This window comes from Cyanistes caeruleus, chromosome 5, assembly GCF_971803275.1.
Source record: "Cyanistes caeruleus chromosome 5, bCyaCae1.hap1.1, whole genome shotgun sequence".
Taxonomy (NCBI): Eukaryota; Metazoa; Chordata; class Aves; order Passeriformes; family Paridae; genus Cyanistes; species Cyanistes caeruleus.
The window spans coordinates 31,881,595-31,905,958 of NC_141705.1; the positions used below are offsets into that span (position 1 = coordinate 31,881,595).

The 24,364-nt window shown below is 39.8% G+C and overlaps 3 protein-coding genes across 11 annotated transcripts in view; 2 read left to right on the plus strand and 1 right to left on the minus strand.

The window, feature by feature from the left end:
- The window catches only part of CFAP97 (cilia and flagella associated protein 97), a 30,662-nt gene extending 28,318 nt beyond the window's left edge, over positions 1-2,344 (plus strand). For all 3 annotated transcript variants that reach the window (XM_086889080.1, XM_023925044.2, XM_023925045.2), the window contains exon 6: positions 430-2,344. In XM_086889080.1, the coding sequence (XP_086745206.1) occupies positions 430-557 (128 nt within the window). In that variant the 3' untranslated portion in view covers positions 558-2,344. The remainder of the gene's footprint in view (positions 1-429) is intronic.
- A 2,103-nt stretch (positions 2,345-4,447) lies between these two features.
- SLC25A4 (solute carrier family 25 member 4) lies at positions 4,448-7,014 on the minus strand. The gene is made up of 4 exons (XM_086889081.1): positions 6,785-7,014; positions 6,050-6,536; positions 5,633-5,773; positions 4,448-5,285 (listed from the first exon to the last, which is right to left on the minus strand). The coding sequence occupies exons 1-4, from the start codon at positions 6,893-6,895 to the stop codon at positions 5,128-5,130; spliced, it is 897 nt and encodes a 298-aa protein (XP_086745207.1). The 5' UTR covers positions 6,896-7,014; the 3' UTR covers positions 4,448-5,127.
- Positions 7,015-7,035: 21 nt separating this feature from the next.
- ACSL1 (acyl-CoA synthetase long chain family member 1) overlaps positions 7,036-24,364 on the plus strand; it is a 150,750-nt gene continuing 133,421 nt past the window's right edge. For 2 of the 7 annotated variants that reach the window (XM_086889072.1, XM_086889076.1), the window contains exons 1-2: positions 7,070-7,647; positions 8,547-8,677. The gene's annotated coding sequence lies outside the window, so the exon portion shown is untranslated. Of the gene's footprint in view, positions 7,980-8,247; positions 8,429-8,546; positions 8,716-24,364 lie in introns of all 7 variants that reach the window. The other 5 variants (XM_086889079.1, XM_086889075.1, XM_086889071.1 and 2 more) reach the window with 5 other exon arrangements.

A 24,364-nucleotide genomic window follows, 5' to 3' on the forward strand; every position in this document is an offset into this window, starting at 1 on the left:
AGAAGAAAAAATGCCTGTAGTAAACTGTTTCTCATTTTGCGATTACCCTCTATTGAAAGAAGGGGAGAAGAACAAACCCAGCTAAAAACCCCAAAATAACGTCAATGAATGTTCAAATTCTCTTTAGAAAATGCAGATCTACTGATAGTACCCTTGTTTTTCTCAGAAACTCTGTGTAAGATTTGGAAGTAGACAATGTGTCTCTATAGAACCATGTGTCAGGTTAAAGACCCAAAGGCTTGAATTTTTTTCTTGATGATTTGTAAATAATTCATAATCAGCTCTTTAGGGGCTGTATTCAATTTACTGTAATTTGGTTTGGATTATTCTGAGAGCTAGGGTAATGAGTGTTGCAGTACTAACACAGTGTGAAGTTTTCTGTTGTGCTGAACATAAGCTTTCTCACTCTGTGTGTTTGTGTGTTAACAGGAGGAGCTTCAAGATCATCCACTGTACAAAGTACATTGAGCCAGAGGAGTGAAAAGCCTGTGGCTGATTCACCCACTGGGGCACTACAGAGACCTAAATCCACTAATGTTTGTGCTGCTTGGTTATAAGTGTGTTCTTTGCTTTGCATACTGAGATGGTACTCAAACTATTCTATTTTTAGTGCTTTTGTAAATTCTATCTGCAAAAATATTTTCTGCATTGTTCAGTAATTAAAATGCATTTAGAGTAATTGCTTACAAAATGGTCTTAAAATGGTATAAAACACTTCTGTCAGTGTTTTCTGTGACAGGAAGAGCTTATGAAAGAGAAGGAGGTATTTAAATGGACAAGTTAAATAGAAATTTAACTATTATTTTAGTATCAGATCGTAAGTGGAATTTGTATCCATAACATGGAAGGACAGAATTGCTGCACTACAGGTGCAAAATGTAAATACAATTTTTAAAATATTAATAATACTTTAAAATAATGCATTAAACTTATAAGCATATGCTTAATTCCTTAATTCTCCTTGCTTTACATCCTGGCTGTAACAGCCTTCTGAATTTTGTGGGTCATGTTCTTGTGACTGAAAGAATCTTTAACAGCAGTGTGAAGAGGTGAAAAGCAGATTGTGTATTCCTCCATGGTGAGCTAGAATACTGAGGTGCAGATGATGTTTTGCCACTGTTAAACGTTCAGAACCTGGAGTGTGTTTTGTATGCAAGGCTGCCTCTCTTCCAGATCAAAAGGATTTTGGAAGTTGTACTGGATTTTGAAAGATAGAGTGTGATCTTTGTGTAGGAAAGAAGCATCTGATACTATCTGAACAACAATAAAGACTGAAGTAAACAGCAGTTTCAGATTTAATGTAAACAAGAGTAAGTTCTGGTTACTTCTCAAACTAGAGAATACTGTTAAGAAAGGGAAATAGTTCATGGCCCTGCTTTACAGATGTGTGCTCTTCTCAGTGGGGAGATGTAAACTTGAGCTGCAGGAAACATCTTGAACATTGCTTTTGAGTGACTACTAACCAGGATTTAGGGGGAGAAAAAGACAGTAGAAAACAAAGTCTTGTTACTTTTCTTGACCTGTTTTTAAATGTCATATTCATATCTAATATTTGTAGTAATGTCAGATAAGCTCCAATAGCAACATCCATTTACAAGAGGAGTAAAATTCAATGGTATTGGTAATCACAAGAGTAGGTGGTGTGGTTTATTTCTGTACATAAAGGCAAACTTTCAGTGAGCTTGTTTTGTAGGACTGTAGCCTTACAAAGAGTACAAATTGTGATGACACTATCTGTGGATATTGCTGAAACTTTGCTTGCTTCCCCAGCTTCTTCCCAGGAAGGACATTGCTGTATTATGGATAAAGAAAAAAAGCTGTATTTGGTAATGCTGGGTCTTTGACATGAAAAGTGTATTGTTCTTTGTTAGTGCTTGCATGAGGGCTTAGGCTTTCAGGTATTCTGCATTGTAACACACTTTTTACTCGGTCCTTGTGATAGTTTGGCAGAGCTTCTTCACTTGGTGACCCGCAGATCAAAATTAGCTGTTCGACAATACTTGGAACTTTTAACTTTAAGCAGCATTGTGGCAAACAGATTTGTATTGCAGTTATTATTCATGGTTAGGAACTGTTAACAATTTCTTTGTATAGTGCTGCTGTATTTATTTCTATTATTGTACTAACTAAAATTATTCTCTATTTAAAGATTTTTGTCCTTGAATGTGAATATCAGAGTAACTGTTTAAATACTTCTGAATGTTCATATTACAGTTTTTTTTCTGTGAGGAAACTTATGCAATGGATTACTTTTAATTGCTTCATCTTATTTAACTTTGGTATGAAAGAGTGTCAATTTTCTATGTCATCTGTAAATCATAAGAAATAAAATATTTAACATGAATTGTCATTGCAGTGGCTTCTTTCAGATTTTTGATTGGTTGGTATTAAGATGCAAAGAAGGTTGAATTGCTTGGCACATAGAAAAACAGAAAAAATGCAAGTTTTCCATTGTTCAAGTGTTAGATGTAAGGGAATAATGGTTTTGTCACTGGCTTTAGTTTGCCTGTGACCAGCTCTTGCAAAGGAACAAAAGTAGTATTAATTGATTGTGATAGTGGGAGTTCAAGTAGCAATTGCAGACCATCTGCAAAGTCTTCTAATTTCCAGTCTGTCAGAGCTGATGGCTGCATTTTAGGTTGCACTTTCAGCAAGTGTGCTGAGTGTTGCAGAGCTGCTTTCAGAAGCATGGTTAATTCATTCACAGTTTTGAACTCTGACCACAGATATCTTTATACTACCTGCAATCTCCCACATTGTGTGCAGTGGCTTTTAAGTAGAAACAAGCTATTTACCTGTTTTCCATATGCTTTATTTCATGTACTTTTTCTTAGCCCAGTGGCATTTTCCTGCATTGATACTCTTTACTCTCCGTTTTAATAGTCCTTAGTCTCTCCATTTCACCTTCTCTGGAATGTAACTTCTTTCATTTACACTTATTTATATTTTCTTTGCTTCCTCTTAATTACGTTATTCATTTCCTCCAAGGTTTTGTGCCTCTGCCTATTACAGTGTGTTGCTGTAGCCAACTTAGATCTTCCCTCATACATCCAAATGCCAGTTGCTGCCTTACCAGTGAGCTAAATGAGAACTGGATAGCTGGATTGTGTTAGCAAGCTTCTTGTACAGAGTCATTAGGGGAGTGCAGAGGAAGGAGAAAAAGAAGGAGCAGAAACTGGCAGAGTTTTTAAGGAAAACTAATGCAGTTTGAAAACCAATAGACATGTTTTCTTCATAAACTTATGGTTTGATAGATTGCAACCCTGGTTGTTTGCTATGGGAAAGGAAACAGACCAGGTATCTATAAAAGCAAATATTTAAGAGAGCAACCATGAAAAAAGGAGATTAAACAATCAGGCCAGGTTTTGTCCTGGGACAAAAAAAAAATAAATCTGTATTTGGTTAATTTTAAAAGAGCCTGTCATTTTTTGGACCTGTATTTCCAAAATGCTTCTTTTTTTCAAGTGATGTTGCTTCCAGACACTGGTTAGTGGCTGGTACCTGCCTTCAGGAAGAACAGAGCTGCTAGTCTGAATCTGTGCCAGACAACCAGAGCCTCTCATGCCAAGTGACGGTGAGCTAGGACTTACCTGCATCTGACAAATGTTTCAAATATAGGAAAAGGATAACTTGAAGCCATACATATGAAGTAGTAAAAGATGAAGGTGAGCTAAGTTTATTTGATTATTACTTGCTTAGTCTTACCCCTTTGCCCAGGTTGCCCAGAGAAGTTGTGGACACTCAAACCATGGAAGTGTCCAAGGCCAGGAACTGAGTCTAGTAGACAATGTCCCTGTTCATGGCCCAGGAGTTGGTATCTAATGTCTCTTCCAATACAAACTACGCTCTGATTCTATGGTTTTTGTCCTAAGTGGATACATAGCAAATGCTTGCTTATATGCAATCTAACTGAACAACTGCAATGGCCACACCTCACTTTCCCTCCTTTGCCTAATCAGCCTGTTTTTCCATGCATTCACAACCCTGCAGCATCTAAAGTTTAAAAAGTGTATTATTATATATTTAAAAAGTAAGCATGTCTTGATCTCACAGGTAATTAATTGTGCAATGTGTTCATAATGGTTCAATGTGTAGTTATTTTAATAACTCTTGAGTAGTCAAATCTAGAATAATTTTTCAAGTAAAATAAGCAGTAATGACTTCACTCTTCAAATGAGGAGATGCTTCAAAGGGTAATATAAACAAATTATACAAGCAGCTAAGATTGGTGGAAGCTTATCCCCAAAATCTCTGGCTGCAGTACCCTTAAACTGAATCCACTTGGTTTTGCAGTTGTAGAATTATCAATAATCTCAATAACTTCACCTACCTAAAGCTCTGTTGAAAAGGTTTTCAAGAGAGAGCCACTAACTGTGTCCTGATTAGCACATCACCTTGGAGGATGTGCTTGTAAGGTGTTCAGTGTACTGAAAACAACAGGGAAAAATTCATTAATATATTAATTTATTTCAGTTTTAGTTCAATTGAACATCAGAGCAGACAACTTTTTCCTTTGTGACAATACAGGGAATTTTTGAAACACTGTATTTCCATATTTTACAAAGTATGTTGGAAAAATCAGATTATGGTTTCAAGCATATTACTGTATAGTTTGTCAGGGAAGAGGCTGCAATTAGGAACTCAGCCCGGTGCTTTAGTATAGTTTATTATTTCAGACATCCTTTTCACTTAATATTATATTAAAAAATAGAGCTGTAGAAGAAAACATGATTTTAATTCATGTTATGTCATCACAGTGTTGGGTAGCTAGAGATATTACTTAGTATAATAAATATTTATGACAGTCTATTAAGAATTCACAATATTAGATTTTAGACAAGGTATAGACCACTTATATTTTGTCTTTAGACAAAATCTATTACCTGCAATTTGAAGTATAATATATACACAGGTTCCAATACAAATGGTGGAGGAATTCTCATAGAAAATGTAACTGTGATGTTGTGGACAGTTTTTAAATTAATGCATCTTTATCTCTGCCACATATGCTACTCAAGTTTTATTCTGTTTCCCTAGGAAATATTTTGTTGTCCATTACATCACAAGTTCGTATTTTTTAAAAAGTTGATTGAGAACAATTGAACTACTGCATTATGATGTTAAGTTTTAGACATACTTCTTGATTTCATCGTAAAGTACTAATACAAAAGCTCCGCCCATGCCTCTCAACACATTCGACCAGGCACCTTTGAAGAACGCTTTGGATCCTTCATCTTTAGCTATCTTCCTCCAGCAATCAATTGTGCCCTTATACATAATATCCGCTGTGGAAACAAACATAAACGTTAGAAGGCTTGAAGTTATAAAGCAAGTATGTTTCAACTGTTGTATCCTTAAAACAACAAGGAATTAGCCAAGTACAGCTGAGGATTTAAAATCTAGTAATCAATTAAGGAAAATTAATTTTCTATAGGAAATGAAGTAATCTCTCATTCCTTTAGATCAACATGATAGAAATAAGCAGCATGTTCCCCATAGGTTTTTTTTAAGGACTCTAATGAGAAGGTTATTAATTTTCCATAAAACGAAAAAAATACCCAGTATCTCCTATCTTATGTTGATGGAGAGAAACTTTCTGCAGCCAGAACACCACAGGAGCACTTATTCTTACCTCCCTTTCGGCCAGACTGCATCATCATCCTACGTCGCACAGTATCAAAAGGATAAGAAACCAGCCCTGCCACTGCAGTGACACTCTGGGCAATCATCCAGCTCACTACGATGTGCACATTCTTTGGATCAGGCAACATACCTGTCATCAAGAACAAATGAACGGAATCAGTACAGAAGGAAAGGGCTGTGGAAGGAATAATCACCCACCAACCCCGGAGTCAATCCAAACCCAAGGTGTCTCAGAGCAGCAAGTAGGGGAGGCAAAAATGCATGTCAGAAACACCTGTGCACATTTCTAGCACTGCACTCAACTGGTGCTGAGCCAAGCCCTGCTTGTCCTTGTATTGCCAAGTGCCCTGGAGTGCCTTTACTGAATGGATCTTCCCTTGCAGTCACTCTTCCATGCACTTCTTACCCTTGGCCGTGTCGTATACCCCAAAATAGGCTGCTCTGTAGATGATGATGCCCTGGACAGACACACTAAATCCTTGGTACAGGCCCTTCAAGCCATCAGACTTAAAGATCTTGACAATGCAGTCGCCCAGGCCAGAGAACTCCCTCTCGGTGGCTCCTTTGCCCACATCAGCCGCCAGCCGGGTCCTGGCGAAATCCAGCGGGTAGACGAAGCAGAGGGAGGTGGCTCCGGCGGCACCCCCGGACGCAAGGTTCCCTGCGAAGTAGCGCCAGAACTGCTTGTGCCTGTCCACTCCGCCCAGGAAGATCTGCTTGTACTTGTCCTTGAAGGCGAAGTTAAGGGCCTGGGTGGGGAAGTACCGGATGACATTGGCCAAGTTGCCTCTCCAGAAGGAGGCGATGCCCTGCTCCTTGGGGATGCGGACTATGCAGTCCACGATGCCCTTGTACTGCTTATCGGCGGTGATCTGTTTGCTGGCATGCTGGACCTGCACGGAGGAGAAAGAGGAGGGCGGCACGGTGAGAGAGGGGCACTGCAGGGGTGACCCCACACGCTGAAGGGCACGGACGGGGCCGGCCCTGCTCCCGCTACTCCGAGGCGGTGCTGAACGTCCCGGGCAGCTCCCGCGTAACCGGAGCCGGCCGAGCTCCTTCCCATATTTAGTCACGGCGAGCAGCGCCCGCCGCGCCGGCACCACCTGTGGCGCGGCACCGCCGACCCCCGTCGCCCCCTTACCTGCAGCAGCAACTTCACTCTCTCGATGGGGGCGACAGCCGTCTTGGAGACGGCGGCGGCGATCCCGCCGGCCAGAAAGTCCTTGACGAAGCTGAGCGCTTGGTCACCCATGCCGCGAGCCGGTCCGACAGCCCCGCCCGGAGATAGGCAACGAGCGGACACTTCCCCACCCCGCCGGACAAATGTCCCCGCGGCCCGCGCCGCCCCGCTTATAGCCCGCGGCCTCTCGCGATAGGAGGAGGCGCCCCCCCGGGCCGCGGGCATTGGCTGCGGCCCGCCGGGCCCGCCCCGCCATGTTCGCCCGAGCGGCGGCCGCGAGGGACGCGGGCCCGGGACGTTTAAAGGGCAAATTAAAGTTATCTGGTGCCTGCTGGGAACCGCGGTGTCAGAGCATGTGCCCGCTGTATTTATAGCTCCCGGGAGGCACCGGAGGGAGCATGGGGAGCTGGCAGGAGCGGTTCAGGCCGTACTAAGCGTTCCGTGCGGGCGAGAGGCAGCGGCTGAGGGCTGAAAGCCTCCCCGGAGCGGTCTGACAGTGCCACCGGCCAGCTGAGAGTGCATTAAGCCTTGCCCTCGTGTGCGTGGGCTCACGCAGAGGGGGGCGACATGGATGTCGTGCCCAACAACAAAGCTCCCCAGGGATGCACTGCCAGCCTGGAAGGTGGTGCTGTGTTTATAGGCATCAGTGACCAGGACTGGACCTCTCTTGAGTCAAGGCCAGAGAGCTGCTTCATGCTGTACGCACCGCGTGGAACTTGCAGGCATTGAGGTCTTTAAATACCCCAGCATGCTCTGGGACTCGGCTTTCCCGAGGAGGAGACAACATGCCTTTCTGCATTGTACCCTCATTTCACCCCTGCAAGGTCAGACCCTCGCAAGACCCACAGGCAATCCCCTCTTCAGAAAGAGAGGGAGGGAAGGGAGGAGACCGTGGGAAGCACATGCCCAGGCGTGCTGAAGCTGCTTGACTCGCACTAACTGAGAAAGAGTAAAGGCTGCAGTGAAGCTCTGCCTTTATGCAGCGTCTGACTCTTAGAAGAATGTTTGAGTATAAAGTGAAGATTAAATGGCTTCCCCCATTAGTTTCTCATCTGTTCTGTCTGGCGGACCCCTATAAGAAAGCAGGAGCTTATGATTCATTGTTGGTTGTTGGGTGACTTGTGTGGAATACTTACGCAAAAGGCAATGCAGCAAGGTATAGATGCATACTAAGGAGTTTGCCCTAAAGAGCTATTAGGAAAAATGCTCTACCAAAGAACCTGTAAGGGTCTCTTTTGATTTGGTAATATGGTATCAGTAATGAGAACAGAATTCATCTTAATGTAGATGCTAAATCTTGGCTGTCTCACAAAGCGGCGTTCTTGACAGGGCAGCACATCTCTTCTCACCAGTGTGTTTGTTAGCATTAATCAATGGGATAGTACATTTGATCCCCTGTCTCTCTTGCCCTCTGCTGCTCTTAGGTCTGTTGAGGTCTCTTCTCATGAGCCTCCAGTGTGAGAAATGGATGTCAGCTGTGATTTCCAGAAGCACCCTTTGTTCCTTGGCCTCCTGAGAAGATGGAGCCTTTCCCCAGCTTGTAAGAAAGGGGAGGAGAGCCACCCCCCACAAGGAGATATTTTCCCACACAAGGAGCAAAAGCAGGTGCTTTTGCATAGGGGACCCCTAGAATTAGACTGAGTTGAAGGGAGTTTTGTTTAACACATGTGGCTGCCTGCTACCTTTGACCTTTCCTTTATTTTCCTTATACTTTGCTCATCAGGTCTGGTGTCTCCTCTTTTCATGGGAAAGCAAACACCCCTTTAACACCCCCAGGCTCCTGCTGCTGGTTTCACACAGACCCCCCTGGCTAGTGATGCTCACAGCTGCTGCCTGACTACCCAGATTGACAAGGTGTGCACTCAGGTGTCAGCTCTTCTGACTGGTGTATGGTGAGTGGGAGATGGGAGAGTGGTGGTGAGATGCTGCTGGGGAGGAAAGGCAGTGGGGGGCCTGAAGTAAGAGTGGTCTGGGGGTCTAGCCTGAAAGGATTGTTTGCCAGCCCCTTCCCTACCATCTTTGATTTAAATTCGTGGGGGAGTTAATTATTTTTTAGGTAATTTAAATTGTTGGGGAGTTTAATGATGTTTTTTTTAATAAAGTCTTTATCACAAGAATTCCAGTTAGTTTTTGAAGTTATTGCTGGGTATCATCATCACATCCACAGATATTGTTTAATCTATAGCACTACTGTTGTTTACCCATAACTGCCAGTACTTAAAAAAAGGACCGCCACTTCTTCTGATTCAGCTCTCCCTTCTCTGAGCCCAAATATCTATTTCCAAGAGAGACTTTGTTTCCAAACAGTTTTAATAAAAGCAGGGTGGACCAGGATGTATGTTGGCTACTTTGAGAGTTGTTCTTCATTTGTTTGATTTTTGCTTCAAATACCTGACTTGGATTTTTCATGTCTGATGATAAGTGGCAGTTTGCTATTTAGTGTAGAAATTCAAACATATCCTGTAAGGAATTTATTGCTAACTCCAGTACCTTGAGGATAAGCATTTCCAGTACTAACTAAAAATGTCATAAAAAAAAGCTGAAGAACCTTTGGCTTTTTATACAGTTAGTGTTCACTGTCAATATTCTGATACTTTCCTAGAGAAATGGTTAAAACAGTTCTGCAAATGCAGTCTCTGAATTATTGAAAGCAGTCTTTCAAGCTTCATCTTCCTTAGATCTTTGCAGCTTTGGATGGATTATTTTTCTTTCTGGGGTGAGTTTGTGGATGCTCACACTGCTGACATAAAGACACTGAATTTTGTTCTTAAAAATTCTGAGCTAAAAATAACCTAGATCTACATTTTTTGAGAGATATTAGTGACTGACTGCATTGTGCTTTGGTGTGTGAGTAGCCCACTTGAAACACTACAGGAAATCAACTTTTTCAAAGTAGTGCATAGCCTTGTTTGCTTATATAACCAAGACACAAACCCTAGCACTGAGGCTAGGCCAGACACAAAATGAAAAAGCTTTTCATGAAAAGTCAGCAGTCCGAGCCTGATGGCAGACACAAGGGGGAGCACAAGGAATCAGTCACAACATCCTGACTCCCAGCCTAGACAATGGTGAGTAGACAGTGTATTGGAAAGATGCCAAGAAGAAATATGTTGGTTTTTTTAGGAACGATTTCTGGGGCTGTAGTAAGTTCTCATTTTTAAGATTGATGTATATTGGAAGGTCGAGAAGAGTAAGAGAGCCAGAGGAGAGCTAATTGAGTATAAGAGTTGAAGAGGAGTAATGAGGTTGGTGATGACAAAGATGATCAAGAAGGACAAAGTACTGTGTGAGCTTTGAGTCTGTTTTGGGCAGGTATTAACTAGGGTTATTTTAGCTGGGTGTTGGTGTTACCTGTCATAGGATCCTACATTGAGCTGGAGAGAGGGAAAATTGGACAGTAAGTGCAAGCAGCACATTGAGAAGAGAGGTTTTAGTGCTGGAAATAGCAGTAAGAGTCAACATAAGGTGTGTTTGTTTAATTATTACAGCATGTCTGTAATTTGAGAAGGAGGAGTTGGAGGACAGTCAACATTTCAGAGAAAAACCTGAGGAAGTGGATAAAAATTAATATGAAACAGATCAGGAGCTCTGTTTTAACAGGACAAGCACGAGACATACAAGCAGGAGGGAAAAATACCCAACCTGTGACACAAGGAATAAACTTGTAGGAAGTGAGCATATTAATATTTCCTATGGCAAGGATTTGGAAGAGAGCATTGGAAAAGTGCAGGTCTTCATTTAACTTGGAAAAGTAGGAAGAAAATGTATAAGGATGGCATAACTGGAAAGGGAGACAATTAAATGGTTGTGGATGAAGTAAACCTGATCACAGATCAGCCAGGAATTTGAAGCTGAAGGCAGACTGAGCTATGTGTTTGGCCATCATACTTCATAATTCATGAGACAGTAGAGTGTAAGAAACAGAGCAAGTCTACAGTCAGTTTGTGCTAGAAAAGGAAGATAGAGAAGGAGGACGTGGGCTGAGGTTAGATGGGATATTCTCAGTCTGATGAGATGAAAATAAGAGATGAGATGGAAAGAGCAAGTGAAAGGATATGAGGAAGGATGTGGCAGGCAAGGGAAAAGATCAGAGAGGAGGATGGGATAACAGAGGTAAGGGGAAAGCAGTTCTTGCTTTGACCATATCAAAATAATGGTTCTTTAAGAGAACAGAACACTTAGTGAGAGAACACTTATCAGGTGAAATGAATGGGCCAAGGCAAGGAGACATACAGGTGACTGCTACAGAGTGCCACCAAGGGTGTCAGCAGGAAGCCTGGAAGCTTCCTGAGGATGAGTGTGAGAAATTGTGAGGAAGGGAAGAAAGTTGAAATCACAGAAAGCTGATTGGGAAGAGCTGGCTGGCTGGCTGGCAGTTCTTCAGAGGAGAAAAGAGCTGAAATATTACTCAAAAGCAACCAGATGTGATGGGGATGGTGAGGGTAGCCTCAGTGTGAGGGTAAGGGGTGGGATGGGATGGAGAGAATGGAGGTCTCTGTAAGAGACTGAATCTGCAGAGAGTCAGGCAGGGGCATCCAGAATGTGTGGATGCTGGGATTTAATAGGTCTGTGGGAAGCATTTAAAGTGTATCTCCCAGCTGCAGTGTATGTTCCCTTCTGATGTGAAGAGAAGAAAGGGGGGTGGACCAGGCAGAAGGATAGAACAGGAATATAAGAAGGGTCAATTGAGCAATGGTAAATTTTTGAAAATGGAGGTAGAGAAATGTAGGTGTGGAGACTAGCAGCAAGGAGGCCGAGTAAAGGGTAGGACTTATTGTCTCAGGTAGATTGTTTAAGAAACAAGAAGCAGCAGCTAAAGGAATAAAAAGGGAGAGAGGAAACCAAGGGAGGGAAAACTAGAGGAGCAGAATTAAGTTGCAGCGAGAGAGCATGAGAGATGTGGAGAAATAGCCGACAAGCAAGGTTAACCAAGGCAGACAGTCTCCCTAGTCTGCACTGACTGGTTTCCTCTTCTACATGTGTGTGGCCAGGCATGTTATAATTTTGACATTCCCTGTTGACTGAACTAATAATGAAAGTGTATATGTTAACTGAATGTCTTCTAACACATTAAAAATTGCCCTGGTGAAGGCAAATAACCTAAGGTTAATATGTTTTTTTCCAATTTTCAATGCTTCATTGACTTCACTAGTGGCCACTCAGGTACTGGAGAAGGCAAAGATCACTGGGAAATAGTGGAGTATGAGGAATCAGGGAGTAGGGAAACAATTCAAGCACCAATACTGCAGAATTTGGTTCCTCATCAGAGATTTGTTTATTTCACACAAGTTTCAGATCCTTAGAGCAACAGAACAAAACCAGAAACTATCTGGTAATCAAATCAGACAAGCACTAATTTCTGTTACTCTAGTTGTTTGAAGAATTACAATCACAGTCTTTGCTCTGAAATTAATTTTGCTTCTCTACTGGACTCTATAGTAAATATTTGGTATGCTGTAGACAGAATAATAGTATTGCTAAGATTCAGAACTCCAGTGGTTTTTCCTCATAGGTTTCAACATACCTTGAGAAAAAAAATCATCTTTTGTGTCACAGGTGTGTGTTACAGTGGATAATGAATTAGTTCTACAGGTTGTCGTAAGCATTTACAGTACACTAGAATATCTATTAATTGTTTGATTATTAATGCTGTCATGACACAAATGTAACAGTACACATTATAGATTTTGGTAAACTCATAAAGAAGAGGTATTTTGGACAGTTTGCAAATTAATGACTTGTTAGACTCCATAACAGTTAATTCACTATTTACTAGCACTTCTTTAGTAAATATATTTTGATATGAAGTATAACTCATTATCAGACTCATTTGGAAGACTCATCTTTGGAAGATCTTCGGACTGCATTTTGGGGGAAAAAACAAAGAAAAGTGAAGTGACTTTCTCAAGGTCATTTTGTCAGTGTGTGGTTGAGCAAGGCATGAATAGATCTTTCCAAGTTTTGCCAGATCTCTTTTGCACATGCCGTTTTATATATATGCAATAATATTAAAAGTCAAGATTATATTTGTTCCAATACTGCCATTAAAGCTTACTCAGAACAAGCATAAAGCAAAATTTGCAAGCCTACTTTGCAGCTGAAAGGAATGTTGTACTTTTACTTTTGGTGTAGATCTCTGCAGAAAATAATTTCTTTAGTAATTTCCAAACATGTTTCATTACATGGTGGAATGTATATCCCTTCTTGGATTCAGTGATTTTCAGGTTTTGAGCTTCCAAGAAAAAAATACATGCTGAGAGGATCTCTGATATTTATGTATTCTTTTTTTTTTTTTTAATTCTATTTTTAACTAATTTTGCATGGAAGAAATGAGATCTGAAGAGTGTTGTGTTCTGTGCAAAAACTGTGACCTTCAGGGAAAAGTTTGCCTCTCAAGAAAAGTCTGTAATTCCAGGGTCCTAATTGTTATGTGTAATAGATACTTGAAGCTTCATTTTCCTACTTATTAGCTTGAAATATTCTATTTTCTGTAATTTTTGGTGTTATTTTCCTGAGATAGAAGTTGTGCTAAGAGATAATTAGCATTGTGCTTTGCTTTTCTACACATTCCAGTTCACTGCCAGAGATATGCTTCTCATGGTGTTCACCAGATCTCTTGGAAGGTGTGACAGCTGTGAACAGTATCAGCAATGCCTGGGCAGGTGTGTGATCAGAACAAAGCCAAGTTATGGCTGAAGCCTTCTTTATGTTCTGTAAGACACAATTTTCTCTTGCTGCTAGTGAGTAACCCATCTTAGCAGTAACATTTCAAATGTGTTTTATGTCCTGATCAGGAAATAAAGTTCTTCACTGAGTTCTCTGCTTACCTAGTGGGTTTTTTAAAAATGTTTGTTTGTTTCATAAACTGGAGAAATGCTGGGTTGTGTGAATGCAGAATTCAGATGCACCTGCTGAAGTTCCATGACCTAGAAAATAGGTCTGATTTCTTTTCAGAGCTTGGCAAAACAAAGCTATTAAAAAGTGAAAGTATTAATATAGACTTATCTGACCTGAAATTTACAATATGCTCTTCTTCAGAAAATCTGGGTTGGGAGAATGTCTAGTATGACATTCTTCCCAGCTCTCTTTGCGTAGTGCAACATTCTTTACATCATTCATGAAATATCCTGTGTGATGACTCTCATGTTCAGCTTTCCATAGCTCTGGTGACTCTTGCATAATTTTTAATTGCCTGCCTCTTCTTAGAATTGTAGGGACTTTTTCTTATTAGGTGCACATAAAGCAGTAATTACCATTTTAAATCATTGGTGCAACATTTATACAAGTAAGAGTATATGAGGAAATTTCATGTAGCATTTTAAGTAGGGTTTTATTTTCTATTTTGCTCAAGCTTACTTTTCTAAATATTGTGTTAGTGTAAATCTTAATGGGATAATGCAAATCTTTGCTCTATTCAATTCAAATTGGTCTTTGCTCTTTTCGATACATCTTTTTATCATCATTCATGTTGCAGTAATTTTGGAATATCAAAAATTATTGAAGTTGATCTTTTTATGTTATGTTTGTTTTGTTTATCTTTTGGTTTCTATTTTCTAAGTTGTTTCTGTGTGTGATTTTACTGTTCTAGGTATTTTTAAAATTCATTGTTTCAGGCAAACAGATTTGAATTGTTAAATTATTTAAGTGATTTATTTGTTTTCCATCTGCTGCTTCTGACAATACATCTGGTTATAATATAATAACTTTCTTTTATTAAAAAAGTGTCAATATTGTTAGCCCTTGCTCAAGTTGTTACCTCTTTGTTTTCAGATATTTTGTAGAGTTTCTCATGCTGTGATTTTACTTGACTAGTCTTTCTTCTGTGAAATAGTTCATAATAGTCCATAATTTTCTTGCTGACAGTAATTTTTTTTCATATGTTGTAGGACATTCTTTTTGACAGTAGTATATATTTAATGAAATCACAGCTTTGTGCACAGTCAGATAACTGCATTACAATAGCAAAATAAAGTAATAATATTTTTATAATACAGAAACAATTTCATGCATTAAATGTAGATGTAATTTTTATGCTATATAGCATATGCTGTATAATTTTTATACTTTTATAATTTTTATACTTTTATACTTTTACTAGCTATTAGCACAACAGTTTTAATAGAATTTCAAGCTTTTTTTTTTGAGTAAGTAAGAAATGAGTAAATTGTATTACTTAGTGAAGAGACATCAATTTTTTGTCACCCTACATGCTGGTTGAATAGGCCACAATTACATTGATGTTATAATTTACATTGTATTGATTACAATGCCAGAAATATTTTTTTTTAAATTGAAATATTAATGTGTCTATATTTTGCAAGAAAATGGCAAATTAAGGTCAGTTCCATGCCACACATTATTAAAATGCATGAAGAAAAAAAAGGTCTGCTGGAAAGCCAAAATCCCAGAAAGTGGAATGCTGATATTGAAGATGACAACTGCCCAGCTAAAGAGTGAGAAAACTGGGTGAGAAAGTCTTTAGATGCCAGAGTTTATGATTTTTATGGTATCAAAACTCATGTCCCTTCATAGAGTATTTCAGTGTTTCAGAACTCACTGTGGAAAAAATCCTGTTTGAGTCCCACGTCCAAAAATTACTTTGAATTTGAATTTTCCCTGCTGAGCTGATATACTGGATATGAAAGGGAACAAATTATGGGGACAGAAGCAGAAGTCAGGAAACAATTAGGTTACATGGTATGTTACTTCAGCTTGATGAAAAAAAACAATCTGTATTTCATTCATTCCTGGAGAATGACTGCCAGTTTCTGATTCACTGGGAATTCAGTTTAATACTTTCTTATAAATCTTAAGAAATAAATGAGATAGTGTATTAACATACATTCTTAAATGTTGCTGTATTATTTGAAATTGACATGTAAGTATGTTCAGTTATACTACGGGCAGGTATGAATTAATAAATGCTGTGAAAGTGGCTTGCAGGTCAACACTGTAAAGGAATTGCCCTATTGCTTCATTTATTTATTTTTTTTTCCTTTGTAGTAATATACAGTAATGGAAGAAGTTGAGATTGAGCTATTTTCTATTTTCCAGACAGCTATAAAGGGATAAAAGGCAGGAGATATTCTGAGTATAGATAGTGAGAAAAATTGAGATGTTAGGAACAATGGTGCAGACATGAAACCATCTTGAAATAGCCAGGGATAAATTATCTGGACCTCGTAAGTTACTTCCAGGATCATAGTGATGGGGTGGGGTGGGTCACCCAGAAGTTGTGTGAGTACTGCTTCTTTATGATTTGCTTTTCAGATGTCACAATGTTGTAGGTTGGCACCCTGTTTTTCTACACAGAACTAGACCAGCAACTGTCAGAAGAAACAGTTCAAATAAAATAGATTTTATGCAATTTAAAAGATCTCTCTGGCTTCCATACATTTCCATCAATGCCATGCTTCATTTTTTTGAGGTGTTTTTGAAGTTGCAGGCTTTCTTGTTCACTGGTAATAACACACAGATAGAAAGAGCTAAACAAGTGCAAAATTGTGAGACAGCAGTGTTGCAGGAACCCAGCAGCTTATTCTATACTTCTGTCTCCTGTTCTGCCCCTCACCTCTGCGAAATAAGATTAAAAAAAACCCAAACCACCATAAACAGAGCACCTCTCTTCCCCTTATTCATCCACTTCTGTAACACCCTCAGTTCAAAAGAAGAAGAGACCCCATTGATGTAGTTTTGGGAAAGCTATCCTAAAGCCGTGCACTTTCTCCTACTGGGCACAGCTCAGCAGGGGAGGTTGTTCTCAGTTTCCAGCAGCAGTGATGTGGATGGGAGGAGACTGATTATAGCCAGGGATGAGAAGCATGCATTTACATAGTCTCCTTTTCTCTGCCACCTCTCCACTCTCCAGCAAGCGTGGGTTTATTTTAGCATTGGCCTTCTGAAGCAGGATTAATTTTCCCCTGAATAGGTCAGGCTGGAGCAGAGCCAGGAAACATGGCCTTTCATAGCTGGGGTGACTCAGGAAGGCAGAGATACCTACTAAGTAGACAGGGCCTATAACTTCTGGGCCAATGCCCAGTGCAAGAGAAGTATCCTAGAATAACCTTTCTGATAAACAGCAGAAAAGTCTGTATGGAGTCTTTTTCCAGAAGCCGATTCCAGGCTGAACCAGGCTGTAGTGCTGCCCTCTGCTGTTTGGATTCGGAAAAAAAGTAAGTCAGTGATGAAATCCCGCAAATCCATAAGAAAGTATAACTAGGAAAGCTGTAGCAGGTTAACACTTGCTTTCAGCCTCGCATTTCAGGCAGTGCTTCAGCCAGTTGAAATGGGCTCTTGTATCTTCACTGGCAGTTCTGTTCATAGCAACAAACCACAGTTGATAGTTTTCATGGGGTTTAGCACTGGTAGGGCCCTTGTGGCTCTGCAAAGCAACTTGTGACAGAAATCATGCTTTTTGACATGCTTGATTATGTTTCAGTCTGCACAGGAGATGTAGAATAAGGAATTCAGAGGTAGAGTCAGTAATTCAGATGTTAAAAACTTCGCTATACTAATTATTATTATTATTATGTAGAATTATTTAATTCCCTACTTACACCTATTTGATACAAAGTTGCATAGAAAGCTACAGCCATCTTGTCTAAGTACATGACACCTAGAGGTGACTAGGACCTTTTTACCATAGCTAATCCATTAGGCAGCATAGAAGCAAAATGGAAGTAATCTGATATTTCATCAGAACTAGAGAGAATTGCCATTAAGGGATATTTCCTGGTCCTGATGCAGTATGCTACTGATAGACTTGGAGCTTCTGTAGCCCTGAATTCTTGCACATCTGCAGATATCCCAGCAGCTGAAAGAGCTGTATTCAGGGTTCTGCTCTGGAACATAACAGATGGGCCGATTTCATGGCCCTAATGAAGTAAATGAGCTTGTGGTGTATGATTCTGGAAACTCACTACTTTGCTTCACAAAACAGGTGTTAATGTTAAGCTTTGATTCCATCTCAATGCATGTATCTTTACATGTGATATGCATGTTTCACTTTTTGATACTGATTTCAAAACACTTGCCTTGAATTTCTTTGTCCCAAACATCCTGTCCCAACTGCATGGGATTTTGATGTAGCTATCACTATGCCTGTGGCTCCCTTTCAAAGGAAAGAAACTTCTCATTTTCTGACTAATAAAAAAAAAATCTATAATATCTAAATAAATGCAGAACTTGCAGAACAGACACAATTAATGTTGTACAGTGATAAATAAAAGCAAATGTAGTCATTAATCTTGTCAGCAACTCAACAAATGATGTACAAATTGATGTACAGTGTGTGGTGGCTTGTGGTGACTTGTTTATGCAGGCAGCTCACGAAAAATGAAATAAATAAAAGCTGCTTTCAAAATATGTGAGTTAATTAATGATTTTTAGAGGTGTGATTTCACTTTGGGAAGTGGCTGCAACAGTGGCGCTGTGAGGCTGTTTATCAGCTTCCCATGCTTTCAGGAGTGAATACTTCTAATTCTGTTAGAACAACCATTTTCTAATATTCAAGCCTGCAACCTCAAACTGAGCTTTAAAGGTGAGAACTTTTCTGCTTGTGTTGTAAACCATAATCAGACCATAACTCTGGGCCTGTTTGGGGCAAGACAGAGAACCAGTATAAGCAGGATCTTTAACTTTCCTTTCCACTTGGTTTACTCTTCATTTTTGCAAGCATTTGGCTTCATTGCCCAGACTCCCAAGAGCAGAAGACCAAGACTATACCATTGTCTGACTGGGATGCTGATTTGTGCAAGCAATATTCACAGCTCAGCCAAGTTGGCAGGAGGACCTTGTTGAGTAGAAGTGATCATATTCCTTTCTACAGTGTTTGGTTGGTTAGTATTTAATTCCATCACATTAGCATTTACAGCAGAATATAATTCTAATGGAAGATAAAAAACATCAGTTTTATTTGTAGTCTGAGAACTTGAGGGTATGGGTTGAAAAAGTGGGGACAGGTAAGATCTGATGGTGTTTTTTCTTTCATAGATTTCACAGAGAAATGAGAGATGGGAGAATCAGTCCAGCATCTGTTGTGATTGCAATTGAAGCTAAGTTGGCAAATTTGGTTCAGTCTGATTTTATTTCACTCTTGGCCACGTTCTGATGAACATCTGTCTAGTCACATTTATTTAATTTGATTTCTGACCCCTTTGTGAGTGTAAACTGCTGAAGTTGCAGGAGTCAAAGAAGTCTGTGAAATTTGAAACACGGAAAAATCACCTGTGATAGAGGAGGGGGGTCCATAATTTGATGCTACCATATGAGCACCCTCTGAGATGTGTCAAGAAATCATGCATTAAACATGTGTGTATCCTTCATTTTATAGTTAGTGACTTGACATGTAGATAAAGGCTCTGTGAATATCTGCAGTGGGACAGGTGAATTCCAGCCTGCACCAATCCTGCAGTGAAAGATTTGCTGAGAATTTGTGGGCTCCATTGCTTGGAAAGTGGCAACATCACTAAGTTCATTTTAGGAAGGGACATTTTCATAGACTTGGAAAGATCATCATCCTTTCATTAGGTGGCCTTTATAGTTCCTAGGTATTTGGATACTAGGGTGGAACTTTGTTTTGGTTTTTTTGTTGGTTTGTTTTTTGGGTTTTTTGGTTTTGTTTGTTTGGGTTTTTTTTGTTACTTTCAGCAGATGTGCAGAGCCTCTTCAATTGGTGTGTTCCCAGGCCCTTACAGAGGCAGACAAACCAAAAGCAGTGACCAATGGAGAAATCCTCAGTCTTTAGCACCTTTGCACTCCTCTTGAAGCTGCTGCATAAATGGTTTAAGGAACCAGTTTAGGTAACCAGGTGGAGTATTCCTGCACTTGCTCAGCATCGGCAAAAACTGGCTCTCAGGCTCTTTTTTTTTTTTTTTTTTTTTTTAATGCTTCTCAAATGGACTTGTCTGTTTCTCAGTGTAGTGGGCTTTGTTCTATAGGAGTACTGATCACAGTTCAGAAGTGATTGTTTTAAATATGCCAGTAAAGTGTCCTAAATAATTCATTACTGTGCTCAGTTGGTTGCTTGAGATCTCTGCTATGTTGTTTATATAAGGCAGTATTTTTGTAAACTCCAGTAAGTCTTATGCCATTCCTGAACACTGTAGACTGAACCTGTATGCCAGGAGGGGGAAGGGAGACAATTTTTCAATTACCATATAGGGTGGGCAACTTTCTTGAAATGGAATTGGACCCTTTCTCCAAGTGGAAGATGGACTCTCTGGTTAAAGTAGTTAAATCTTTTCAGTAACCTAGGCCTCATTTGTTTTCAATGTGTATGAAAGTATTGTTTTCTTAGTATTGTTTTGTCTTTCTTACATTTTTCTCAGGAATATTTGATAAATTAAAAAGAAAAGTGAGTAATGAGCACGAATTTCATAAAGCAGTTTAATACTGGTGAGGATTATTTTCTTTATACAAAACAATCTCTCTGTGGGGACATAGAATTTTAGTTTCCTAAGAGTGTCTCCTTCAGCACCTTTTTTCATAGTGTCTACAGCTGAATGCATTCAGGCCATTTGTGTTTATGTATAAGGGGAAACTATGCTAAGTAACTGGATTATTTAAGGGCCAGGGAAATAATGGATTTTTTCAGTTGATTTTTCATTTTGAAGCCACAAATGGACAATCCTCTGCCACACTGCCATCCTCAGAGTGCCCAACATACTGATGATCTGAAGACTAAAAATCTGAAAAACATTATTATTATTTCAGTCATGTTGAAGATTTTTGTCCTTTTTCCAGGATGGTGTCATAGCTGTAGCTTCATATATCCTGTATCTTTAAGGGGAATATTGCATTACCATGTTCTATTGGTATTTCATTCTGAGTACAGATAGCAGTTTCTGCCATCTGTCTCTAAGAGGGAGATCTCAACACTGCAGGAATGAGTTTGACAGCTCCTGATATGCTTTGATTGCAGTCTGAACGTGTGGAGGCAGCTTCACAGTGGTTATTAGTCACCAGCTGATCCTGTTTCAGCACTAATTTTCTTCTTTTTCAGCACTTTCCTGTGAGTTGCATTTGTTTCAGATATGGAGGGTTTTATTGCTGTCAGTGTTTTCACAGCAACAGATAGCTTCACATCAGGATAGTCATAATTCTTTCAGCTGGAGGTTCAGCTGCACCCATCTTTTGGTTTTTCTAGCTAAGGTATACCTGTGGATGGCTCGCACTAAGTGTCTGAGATCCTTTAGTCATTTCACCCATTTCACTAGTGGACATTTCTGGGTGTTGTCCTGAACAAGGCAGGGGGCAGGTCACTCTGAGTTGGAAAGTAACAGATGATGATTGGAAGAGATACACTTCCTGCTACCACAGATCCAACTGAGATTGTGGCTGATGTGAAGCTGTCCTGTTAAACAGCTTAGAAACGGGTGTTCACAGAGAGCTTTCTTCTGTGTTCACCTCTGCAATAGATTCATTATTTTCGCATTGCTTATTCCAGGCTGGGAATAGGAGGCTCTGCTGCACGTCCTACAGTCCACTTTCAACAGGGAAATTACAGCTGTCTTGGTTGTCACCAGTAGCTATAATTCTTCATTGCTTCCTTCTACCTCACTTTTCCTTTGGGTATATTTAAAGACCTGCTTGTCTTGGAGGTGCCTTTTCACTACATTGTTGCATTATCAGTGGACCAAAAGAGTGGCATTGGACTGTCTGTTCTGAAATGTCTGTCTGTTATCTGCTCTGATAAGCTACTTGGATGGATGTAACAGGTTGGCCCTGGCCAGCATCTAAATATCCACACAACCACTCAGTCATTCCCAGGCAGGATAGGGGAGAGAACGGGAAGAGCAAAAGTTATAAAACCTTTGGGTTCAAGTAAAGATTTTAATAAGCAAAAGAAAAAATGCAAAGCAGTACAAAGCAAATAATTTACCACCTTCCACAAGCTGTCTCTGAGCAACAGCTACAATGGCAACCTTGGGACACAACCCCACATCCAATTTTTCATGCTGAGCGTGATATTATATGGCATGGAATAATCCTTTGGCCAGTTTGAGTCAGCTGTTCTGGCACTGTTCTCTCACATCTTTTTGAAAGGACAAAATGTAATAGCTTTAAATTGGAAGAGGGCAGGTTTACATTATATATTGGGAAGAAATTCTTTACTGTGAGGGTGGTGAGGCACTGGCAGATGTTGCCTAGAGAAGTTGTGGATTCTCCATCCCTGACAACGTTCAAGCCAAGTTGGATGGGGCTTTAAGCAACCTAATCTTGTGGCAGGTGTCCCTGCCCATGCCAGGAGGGTTGGAATCGGACGATATTTAAGCCTCTTCCAACCAACTATTCTATGATTCTCATGCCTGCCCTCCCGAGACTATTCACTGGAGTGGGTAGACATAAGAAAAAGATAAAGCCTTGATGCTGTGCTGTGCAAGCACTCTTTAGCAATAGCCAAAAGACTGGTGTATTATCAACAACAATGTTTTAGTCACAAATCACAAAACAACACATATGGGCTTTCATGAAGTTAACTCAATTTCAGCCAGACCTGGCTTCTGAACACAGCTTCTTTCATACTTTTCATACTCTTTTCATTCTTTCATGAATTCTACTAATTCATAGTTGATCAGGATAGTTTTATGGATGGCATAAGGATACAGATGACTCAGTGACAGCTCAACTTTCTCCCTTCCCGTCATATGTTCCCCATCTCCTCTCATGTCAGCACTTGCAATCATGTAGTCTTACAAAAATTGAGTTTTCAGCACGTCCTCAATATTGAGTCAAAGCTGTTACGTAGGCAGGGAGCTGGGAAAAGTGACAGAAGTGACCTTTCTGGAACAGACATGTATGTTTATGACATAGCTGGGTGATTGTTATGCAATGGTTGTACTTCTTCATTCTTATATACCCCTAATTAATCTCCCCCACCTCCACTTTGCTCATTCTAAATGTCTGCTGTCACCATGTGATCTGTAGCTCCTGCTTCGGTTTTTGAGCATTTAAATAGAGAAAACTATACATGTAAAACAGGATCCAACATCTTGGTTCTCTGAAGCCGTGATGCATGGACCTCTCATTAGCAGTTAACTAGAAAAAGAAAGGTAATATTTAATGTATGGTATAGAACTAGATATAAAAGTCACTCATATACATTGTGTATGCCAGTGCAGGATAGACAAGGGAGCTAAAGTTTAACGTTATGTGGTTTTTATTAGGGGGTCCCTACACAGGTCATTAGACTAGATATGGAGAATTATCATGTTTTTCAACTTGTTTGGTTGGTTTTTTTTGGGGGGGGGGTTGGCGTTTGTTGTTGTTTTTTGTGTTTTTTCTTAAATCTGAAACATGTGCAAATTATATGGGAGGGTTTCCTTTATGAAGTTCCTCTGTTGAAAAAGCAGTGGTATTTTTGGAATGTCTTGGCCACTAGATGGCAGGATGCCCTTTGGATAAAGGACACACTAGGCTATGTTGGACACTAATTTGCTCTCAGCGTCCAAACCTCTTACTGAGATTATCGAGTTTTGCTGGAGTGAGGAGTGCCTGCAGCGCAGGAGAGAATTCTAGTTATGTTATGGCCCTTTGACAGCACTAACATGCATTTTTAAATTTTCCCCAGTAAAACAGAGACCTTAATTGAATTCTGCCAAGCTTGACACAATAAAATAATAAAGAAAAGTTGTGATTTAACCACAATTAAACTGTACGTTAGTGAATGTGTTGGAGAAATCTCTGCCTCTTGTGCACGTGCTGTTTTTACAGTGCCAAGTTCTGAAGTACTCAGTCCTTGAAGTGAACTCAAAAGAGACTAGCCCAAGTTGTGCCCTTGGAATCTGGCTTTAAATAGTTTAGACTGATAGTTTGCTGCAGATAGAGGATCCAGTTAGCATTTAGAAAAGTTAAGGGCTTTAATTTTAGCTCTTTAATACCAATTCCATCTTGGATTAGATCTTCATCTAATACACTCAACTGAATGAAACTTGTGTAATGGTGCTAAAAAACCATAGGGATACTTACGTTTAGAGCGGAATTATTATGGTATTCAGAATATTAAGATTAGGAATTTGTGCACATTTACTATCCTAAATATAAATCTCTATCTGGGGAAGTTGTGTGTAACCCCCCTCTAATCTGAAATGGATCCCTAAAAACTGCTAGATTGAAATGACCACACTAAGATCAGGTCCTTGTCAGTGTGTCTGTGAACTAATGAGAGGTGAAGGTAAAAGATGCCAAAATAGGTGCTTTGTCATGGTTTTTGTAGCATTACACTTCTTCACTAACAGATCTAGAAAACTTGTAGGGAAATCCTCAAAATTTTGAACCTTTATCTTTTTAGTTGATAAATACCTAATTTTTAAATGAGTTGACTCATTTAATAACTGTTATGTTAATAATGACAAGTTAACATTGACTTTATCAGGGTATATGATCCTATTAACAAAGTTCCTGAAAACTATGTAAACTATTTAACAAAAATTATAGCGTTTTCAAGTTCATATTTTGCCGTGTTTGAAATTTAGTAACTTTTCTGTTTCTGCAATAGTTAAGTTCAGGGAAACAAATATTTTGTGAAAAGCTGTTTCAGAC